We start from the raw sequence: 10,098 nt of genomic DNA on the forward strand, positions 1-10,098 counted from the left end.
TATGCTAGTGCGTTAATTTGGCTGATTTCTAGGATTAATTGACAAAGAGATAATGTATTGGATGATATTTGGCTAAATATTATTATTTTATCTCGTTTTATATGTTTGTTGAATACTTCAGGCTTTCTATGATATAATTTGATGGTTAGGCAATGTTACTAATATTCTCGACTTAATTTAATTATATTTTCACCTTGATAACATTTTTTTTTCTTGTAGTACGAGAAGCATAAAATGTGATGTAATCATTCATATTTACAAAATGTGATACTTTTTAAAAAATTTAAAGGAAGAGGGCAAAAGTGTGATGATGTCTATAGAAAATAATAATTATATAATATTTCAATGGTTTGGATTGTACAGTGTAATATATAATCATGAAGAAGGAAAGTGTATGCCAAAATCTGCATAGAATTATAATTATAAATATTTTCACATTTTAAAAAATTTTGTATGATTTGACATTAGGAAGGGAAAATGTATGCTAATATTTTAAAAAATGATCGTCAAATCATATTGTCTAATTTGAAGTTAGGCAATCTATATACTCATATTCACAAAAGACAATAATTATAAAATATTACATGCTAATATCTGCATAAATTAATAATTATGTAATATTTCAACGTTTTCAATATTTTAGATAATTTTATGTAACATGTGATTAAAAGGACATAAAATGTATTATAATAGATGAATAGAGAGTAATAATTACAAAATATTTGCGCAAATTTTTAAAACTATTTGCATTCAACGAAATTCTGTATCATCGGCTCGAAGCATTTCTGTTGCAGAACCCATGCCGCATCTTAAAATTCCAAGAATGTTCTTTTTTACATAAGAAATAATAAATGACATTTCCAAGCGTTAAAATACTTCTTCTTGTTAAATATTTGGGATTTAAAACAAATTAATCTTCCTAAAAATTGTAGTACAACTTATATTTGTTATTTTCCAAAAAGTTTGAGGCTGAGTTTTGTATATGACCGCTTTTGTTATTCCTACGTTAGATGCACCATCTCCTGTATGAGCAGCAAATGTATCTCCCAGTACTACTTCAAGAGATTCGACCCTGCTGGGACTTGCGACATCCATTTCACTAGATGCTTAAAGGAATAATTTTACTAGATTGTTAAAATTAATAATCTGCCAAGCACTGATACCAACACGGTCAATTCTTCCAATGGAGCTTATGTGGTTTTTACATGGTAGACAAGTGACAGATTCATTTGAGGAACAATTTTAGGCCCCCCTTTCATTCTCTAAATGCTATGTAGCATAATATCCCGTGCATCCATTTATAATGCTTAGGCTACTTCCCACCAAAATATAAATAATGTGTGATCCATTGATATTTCAATAAATATATCACAAGTAATTATACTACATTGGATAGAGTGCTATTAGAAAGTTAGAAGAATCCTTTCCTAGGGGTAGATAGTAATTAATCAAATCAGACGTATCATGAATTATACATACAATAAAATATTATTTAATACGTCATTTAATTTCTATGAAATCATGCTGATTTAAAGATTTCCCATTTAATCGATGGTCAAATATAAATGATTCATTAAGCAACAATACTATATTTTAATTTAGGTTGCCTCATTCTTTTTCGAGGGTATCTTTTAGTTTTATGCTGGATAAAATTAGAGAAACAATATGGCTTCAGAGATCTGTGTCTTTTTTTGTAGATTTCATTTGGCATTGTGCATGAGCTTCATGTGCCTCTGTATGCTTGCATGTAAATAGAAGGATGAAACAGATGTGGCCAATATAGGGTAGACAAAAATTCAATACATGGAAAATATGGACACGTTTGGCTACAGGAATAAAAATATGGGAATAGGAATTATTATTCTGGTTTAGTTATTCTGGAATAGAAAATGAGAATAAGTATGTATTCCTATTCTTCATTTGGTTAGATGAAATTGAAATTGGAGTTTGAATAATAGATAAAGAAAGTCAACAGGCCAATTCTCGTGTGCCTTTTCACTCTTGATGGATGTTTCATTCTAGAGACCTTGAGGCTTCTAAGCGATGAATCACAATGAGGACTGAGGATGGAACTTGGATCTTGTCTTTAACAAAAACACGGTCTAGTCTTGCCAATTTGATATCTTGATTGACCTTGTCATTCTTGAAAATTAGGTTCCAATGAGCATCCTCACTTAGCTATTGGAGATGGAGGAAAACTTAACAGAAGAGACATCAACAACTTAGCTTCCCAGAATGATATGCCATGGTATAATTGCTTTGGCTCACCCTTGCTCATATAATTTGCAGCCAAGAATAGGGGAAACACCAGAAGAGCATAAGAAGTGTGAGGCATAATTGAAGTTACCGTATAAAGCTCTGAAGTCGTAGGATCACATTGTGAGATTTTTTCACGATTTCATTGTGTACGAGTCCAAGAGTATCTATGATTGGAAAAAGGAAGAGGATGTTCGAGTTCCTTGTGATTTTCTTCATCGGTCAGGTAATAAGATGCTTCATGTCCCTAAACATTCTTGATGTTTTGGCATATGATCTCAGTATTCAAAATCAATGCCTTGAATCCAATAGTGGTTTTCCCAAGAGTGAAACCTCTGTTCAAAATTGGTCATTTTCCAAATTTCTTTAGCAAACCAATTTCTCTGACTTGGGTGCTCTCGGTGAATCTCCTCATGGACATGAAATTTAAATTTTCATGAAATATGAGTAGATAAATTTAGGAAAGGAATACATATTCCAATTCCACCTATTTAGGTGGAATTACAAATGCTCAATTTTGGGCCAAAATGAGAATACGTATGAACCTATTCTCAATTTTGATTTGGTGCAACCAAAGGAAGGATTAGAAATTTTCATAATTTACATATGCCTAATACCTATTCCAGTCTAATTGCTACTGCCAAATGGGCCCTAGGAGAATACACCATGGAAAATAGGAGCATCTGGTGACAAATAATGTCAAGCTCTTTTTAGTAATTTTGCACGGTTAGTGCTGGCATTTCGGAGTTTGTGTTGGAAAAAAAAACTGCTATGATTTTCTTGTTAGGTTTACATAAATATAACTTGTGATAGACATTTGAGTATAGATCTGTGTACATTGCACAGCCTTCATAGTAGTTTGTGATTTCAATAATTGAAAATTATGTAGATTTCTTGTGCTGAATTCATTGTTTGTGTATTCATTAAAACAAGACATTCTACTTTATGTTTGGGTATTCATTTAAAAAATATAATTTTTTCAATGGGTTTCAATAGATTTCATTTTTGATTGTTGTAAAAAACTTGTTTTCATGGGGAAAGATGTGAGGTCCCTCCTCACATGTACTTATTAAATATGCATCTCTCTGTTAAAACTGTTGTAGGAGATTAGAATGGATATGAAATAATGTTTAATGGTTTAGATGTCCTAATAAGAAGTGACATCCTAATACATTCGTGTTTTAAATATTCAGTGATTCATGAACAAACTACATTATCTCGACTGTTTAAACATTAAAATTTCACTAACGATGATACAAGGCTTTCTCACCTAATCATAAGGGTGTTGATTTTGATACCTGGACGATTAAGTTTTATGCTTCAGATAGTTCAGTATTCTTTTATTGGTGACGTAATGATGTTTAGGTATATACATGCCTAATGAGGATTATACTAGTACTTAATCTGAATTAATGAATAAGTTATGTTATTATTGATTATGTGATTTTTGATGATTAAATGTGAATAGAAATGAATTAAACAGTTAATTATATGAGAGATTCATGTAACTATCCAGATAAATTTTGAATATATGTATGTAATTTTCTTGAGCTATTGATATGCGTAATGAGTGTGTAGGGTATTTTAGCTGAGAAAATCTAACGGAGAAACAAAACTGAACCCTATGTACTGTTTGTGGAAACTATGGTTAAATTTGATGAAGGATACAAACCTTGTTGTTTGTATTTTATTTGTATTGTGAATTGAACGAATGTATCATTCTGTAATCAGTAAATGTTAATGTTTTGTAACAATGTTTTTATAGTGTCCCTTGACACTCGTGAATTGTATATGCATTCCAGCATGATAGTTAGGGTTAACCGAGTAACCTAAAGATCTAAGTCAGAGTAGCTTAGTGATCTTTTTGCTAATCAAGTTAGTAATCGATATTAATTACCCCTAATCCAGATTAGTGTTTAATCTACATTTTGAAGGTTGTTAGATAGTCCTAAAATTTCCTAGCCTTTAATAGGTCCCTAATTAATCCTAAAGACCTAAAAACATGAAATCTAAGTATCCAAGAGGAATGGGTATGGCTTGGGGGCATTTTCCACCCCCTTAGCCCCTTTTGTTGACTTTTATGGTCACTCAAAAACACCATTTTTGCTTTATTGCGAAAATCGATTGATTTCATCATGGGTTGGATAGCTTGAACTCCACCTTGAGGTTAGCCTTAGGCCTAGTTGTGTTAGAAGCCTCTAGAACTTTTAGGCAAGTGGGGGAGTTATTTCTTTTTAGAGATGGTTGAGTTTGTGATCTTATTTAGAGGCAATTTTGAGGAGGTTTGGAGTGTTCACCCAACCTCTACTTTTAGAGTGAAAATCAGGATTGAAGGAGAAGGAGAAGGAGAAGGAGAAGGAAGGGAATGCTCATCTCAAACTTGTTCTATTGCCATAACCCAAATTTGAAGGTAGGAATACTTCACCTCATTTTGTTCATGTTGTGCTTCATGTTTCAATTTTATTGTTTATGCACATGTTCGTGTGTGTGTTGAGTATGTTGGGAGGGTTTGAAACAGATTAACTTAAATGTCTTTCCTTTGTATTTTTGCTTTGAATTTCAAAGGGATTGTATACGTGTATTGGCATTACTCACCCTCGGATAGGGCAGAAGTGGCCATGTACAGGGAAAGGTCTTTAGTTGGACTCTGACAGTGTAGAGTCTCTTCTCAGGACGAGAAGAGGGAGAGAGGGTAGGGTGTTATGGGCCCCTACTTGTCAACACAAACCACGTATGAGTTTTGGAATGTAAGAATGGAAGAACAGAAGTTCTTGAGTTATAGCCCCGAAAGGGCACCTATTTTGGTGGTGTGCCTGATGTCTCATGTCGAAAAAATCCACCTTCTCCCTAGTCTAGTTCAATGTCAAACCTGTTGTGTAAACTCGGGATGGGAGTCAATGTCTGATTTGGTCTTCATGTTATGATTGGTTGTCTCCTGGTCAGTTTTCATTCTCTCGACGATCACTGTGATGTATTGGAGAGTTCGTTCTTTTCTATGTTTAAAAAAAAATTAGAGTTATAATTGTCTAAATTATTATTAGAATTATTGAGTTATATTGTTGTTAATATTTTGTTCAAAATAATGTTATAACGTACATATTAACACTATTTTAAGGGTAGTCGTAAATTGTGTTTGTTAGTGGGTCTGGTATTCTTTTATGTTGTTAGTATAATATTTTAAATGTAAATAAAAGTAATAAGGTGTTAGATTTCAAATTAATGTTAGATGAGTAAGTTTTGTTAAAAAAAAATTTTGCTAGTATTATTTTGAAGTAATTTTAATTATTATGTTTTTAAATATTAGTTATTTAGTACATTTTAGTTAGAATGTTCGTATGTTAGATTATATTTAAAAATTTAGTATCATTATTGATTTGAAAAGGTTGTCTAAGATAAATTAGCTGCTGTATTTAACCCATTTTCAAATATATTTAGATTTATTATTTTAAGTGGTTATATCGTTCTTAAATCAAAGGTTAGTGTTATTGTATCTTAAAATGTTTTAGATTAGTAAAGGTTGTAAAATTAAGTTAGATTATTAGATTAAATTTTAAGTGTTGAATATATATCTAGATAGTTGTTTATTATTGCGAGTTTACGATAATTTGGTTTAATTGTGTTTAATTATAATATATTACCTTAAAATCAAAGCAATAATGAAAAAAAAGATGAAATCAATTTAATAACGAATGCTTAGATTTAACGACCTTTTCACATTCATCGATGATAAACTTGAATGGAAATGACAGGTCATCGTTAGGAGATCCCATATCTGTTTCTCATTTTACCTATACTTTAACGTGTGCATCTAAACTTTTCAAGCTTTGTGGTGTTATTGATCTAAAAATAAAATAAAATTTGTTGGTGTGTTTTTGCCCCAATTCTTTGGCATGACAGAATAGCTCAATCAAATTGAAAATTTTAAGAAGTCATTTTGATTTAGAAATTTCAGTTCTCATGAAGTTGTAAATTTCAATAAAATGGTAGGATAAAATCTATCACACACGCTCCTGAAATTATCTCTATCAAAATATTTATATTATTTCACAATGTATAACAACAACAACGATCAATTGAATCTTCAGTTTGAAAGCCTTCGATTCCACCATTTTACTTCGCGCGATTTAATTGAAGTTGAAATCTGATAGTTATTTTTTTTCTTAATAGTTCCTTCAACTTCTTGGCTCCACCATTTTTCTTTACATATTTAGTTAAAACTGGAGTGTGAAGATCATTTATGTTTGTAAGCTCTTATTAATATTCCTTACTACTACCTTTTCCCTCCCTTTTCATGAACATTTTTGGGTTGCCCAGAAAATAGAATTCTCAAAAATTTTAGAAATGTTACAAAGATTAGAAAGAGTGCACAAGTTTTAACTATTAAACCCTCTACTCCATCAATGCAATTGATAAAAATAAAACCAGGTTTCATTATTTAACAAACTTCATCACCGCCATGAATTTTCATTTAAATTATTATTTCAACTCTACATTAGCTCCCCCTATTGTAATAAATGTAATAATCCATTATTAGCTACTTCTCAACCATTAGAACTGAAAGTTGCAAATTTATTGGACTACTATACAAGATGAAGACCTGCATTTTATCACAGTGTAATAGATGTATCTCTATTTTCTTGCCCTATAATAGAGAATTTTACAAAATTAAAGAAGTTAATAACCTTTGGACTTTCTTCATCACTACACAAATTGACATCTTATATCAAGAAAATAAATAATTTTTTGAATATAAAAAGCAGCAAGAGGGCGCTGACCCATCATACAAACAAAAAACATTAGAAAATGTTAGAAATAAAAGAACCTAGTGCCAAACAACGAGGAAAAAAAACCTCAACTAAAGTCCACCTCTGTAAAAAACAAAGGTTCAAATGCGGAAAACCCACCAACCTATGGAATGGATAGATCCATCACTGCTAACTGCTAACCCATCAAAGAGTCCCAGATCTGACAAACCCAGAAGCAAGGCACCCCTGGTAGAACCATGAAAAAGAAAAAAATATGACTTCCCACATGAAAAAACAAAGAGGGCATCATCAAGGAAGATTCCCCACTGACCCAACAGGACACCAATAAGACCAGAGATCCTCCCTCCATCGAGAAACACCTCTGAGAAGCGAGCATCCCGTGGGTCAAAAAATCCCCCGAAATAAAGAAGCATGGTCCATTACTCTGCAAAAACCACTGCCATACCATGGAAGAACCAATGAGACACATGTTTGAGAAGCACCCTCCATTCGTCTGGTGTGGCATCATCAGAGCCCTCTCTCCCTCCATCGTTGGCCCACTCACTGTAAGAAAATGCAGCTTGCCTCGCAGTCATCCCCGCTCCAAGATAATAGTATTAAGGAAAGAAATAAGTTAACTGAAAAAAAAAAAACATTTGAATTCTAAGTTGTGTTTCGAATGGGGTAACTCGTGACAATTGCTTCTTATTAGCATACAATATAGACCCCTATTGTAAGAGATACTATTCCATTCCTTGTTAATGCATCTAGTATCTAGCAGAGAGATTTATACATTTTGTTATACCATAGCAATACGAAATCATACATCTTCATCTCCATCTTTTCATGAAACAAAGACGCAAATTATGTATCAATCAAGGGAACGGAGCCGCAAGATCTAGAATTGTAGAACATTAAAGTTCGTATCATGACATGTTTCATTTGTGAGGATGTTAGTTTACCATCATAGAAATTCTCACACTCATACCTTTGGATAGCTGATTATAGCTCATTAAGCTTTGCAAGCTTTTGGAGATAACTACCAAGTAATATTGAATTGATCTAACCGTTAAAGTTTTCAAATGAATGTACATGTGATATATAAACGTGTACATCTATTACATTCGATTTGGAAATGTAGCTTGTGCTCTCTATGAGATATCTCTTTGTATAGGTTCGCGTGTTCTATATAATGCTTTTCTTCGTCCCAACTGCACTTCTTATGGGCCGAAGCATGATTTGTTGGGTACATGCCTTCAAATTCACAAAGTAGACTCTGTCTCCTTCAGGTTTCTCAAATATGATTGGCCAGATCTTACTATCTCCTATACATGACTTGGATTCCGTACTTAGATAATTTGATATTACACATTCTAGTAACACCTTAGATAGTGCCTCCACACATTCTAAGAATCTAGTTTTGCATGACCTTTATTATAGAGCTTAAGCATGCATTCGATTGAGTAACACAATAGATGTAAAGTCCAATATAGTTAATTCTAATTTTTAAGGAACCCTATACTAGAAATATAGTGAATGCATAAAACATATTATAAAAGAAATATTTAATTGTCAAATTTATAAGCTATATCAGAATTGAGTAAAATTCATTTGTAAATATTTATTCATTGTTTTATTATTTTAATAACATAACGAACAGAAGGCAGTTATTTGTATTATAGATATACTAACCTCGTTATTTAGAACTATTCAAAATAAGTCTAGAACCAATTTTCTTTGTTGAAACGTGTCCCATAAATAGTGCGAGAACGCGATAATGATATTGAGTACTTTTATTTGACTACAATTTTTTTTAATAAAGTAAATACACCGGCACGGAGATTAGAGCCACACTCTGGTACATTTATTCCAAGGAATGGAAAAGAAAAAGGGTGAATAATAAAGAGGGTCTCCCCACGCCTTGTTCTAGTGTTCTTTTATTTATTGAATAGATTGGATGATGCAACGAATTGAGTTGAGCATTGAGCATTGAGCATGGGAATGCTATGCGAATTGCTTCTGAATGTAAACCACGAGCTGTTGGGTGATGCGGAAGGCCTTGCTGAGCACGGAATCGGGGAGAGGGGGGTTCGCGCCAAAGAGAGAATTGGCGATTGTCTGCACTCCCGGGAGCTGGCTGCTCAAAGCAGCGATGGCCACCGCATTCTCCTTCCCCACATTCTGCTGGAAATGCACGAGCGCCTTGGGGAAGACGAACACGTCTCCCTTTTCCAACGTCTTGCTGAAGAAGGTGTTGTTGGTGTCGATAAACCCTACAAAGAGCTCGCCTTCCGCTAGAAAGAGAACCTCGGTGGCTCTGGGGTGGGTGTGAGGAGGATTAATTCCACCCACTGCGTAGTCGATGCGGACCAGAGATATTCCCAACGTGTTCAGCCCCGGTATCTGCATTACGTTGGCAGGGGTCACGTTGGAGCTAACTGCATTGTCGGTGTTCCCCGCCTGCGCCAGCCCCCTGAAGAAGAAGTCCTCTGCCGATGCATCCTTGGCCTCTTTGCAAACGAATCCGTTCACCTTAACTGATCAATACAATTTGTTACTGTTTGCGGTAGTTATAATCACACCAATCATTAATAATCACATAAACGATTAATATTGCTGCACTCACCTTCGCTGTCCAGGACTGCGACGCAGAAATCTTGCAAGGGATCGGCATCCGCCGCCATCACATCTTCACTGTAACAACACATCAACAGGAAGAGTCCCAACGACAATTGCAAGCAAATCATCATTCCCTTCGCCATTTTATGCTGGAGAGTCTCCAACAGAAGAGCTCAGGATATGGATGTGTGATTGAATATTTGTGTATATTACAAGACCATTACATGCCTATTATATAGGGGAAACATGCGAGGACTAATCCTTTCCCACGTAATTGTTTAATTGTAATATACTTCCAATATCATGCAATTGTTGACCTGTTATTTACGGACTGATTCATGCTGATGGAGTAATTGCTCATTACAATTGAGGGGACCAATTCATTTTTGACGTAGTCGTTAGTTATAATATATTTGGTTAGTAGGTGGTCTTTTCGTTTGCTCGAACTGATTCGGTAGATTTGTTCTTCCCATTCCTC

The 10,098-nt window shown here is 33.8% G+C and overlaps 1 protein-coding gene across 1 annotated transcript; it reads right to left on the reverse strand.

The window, feature by feature from the left end:
- Nucleotides 1–9,005: 9,005 nt before the first annotated feature.
- On the reverse strand, nt 9,006–9,763 carry LOC149568890 (putative germin-like protein 2-2). The gene is made up of 2 exons (XM_089816794.1): nt 9,628–9,763; nt 9,006–9,538 (listed from the first exon to the last, which is right to left on the reverse strand). Exons 1-2 carry the CDS (start codon nt 9,761–9,763, stop codon nt 9,006–9,008), a joined length of 669 nt encoding a protein of 222 aa, XP_089672920.1.
- Between the last annotated feature and the right edge of the window lie 335 nt (nt 9,764–10,098).

Source organism: Cupressus sempervirens, chromosome 3, assembly GCF_028749045.1.
Source record: "Cupressus sempervirens isolate cs-2001-9-10 chromosome 3, ASM2874904v1, whole genome shotgun sequence".
In the NCBI taxonomy this organism is placed as follows: Eukaryota; Viridiplantae; Streptophyta; class Pinopsida; order Cupressales; family Cupressaceae; genus Cupressus; species Cupressus sempervirens.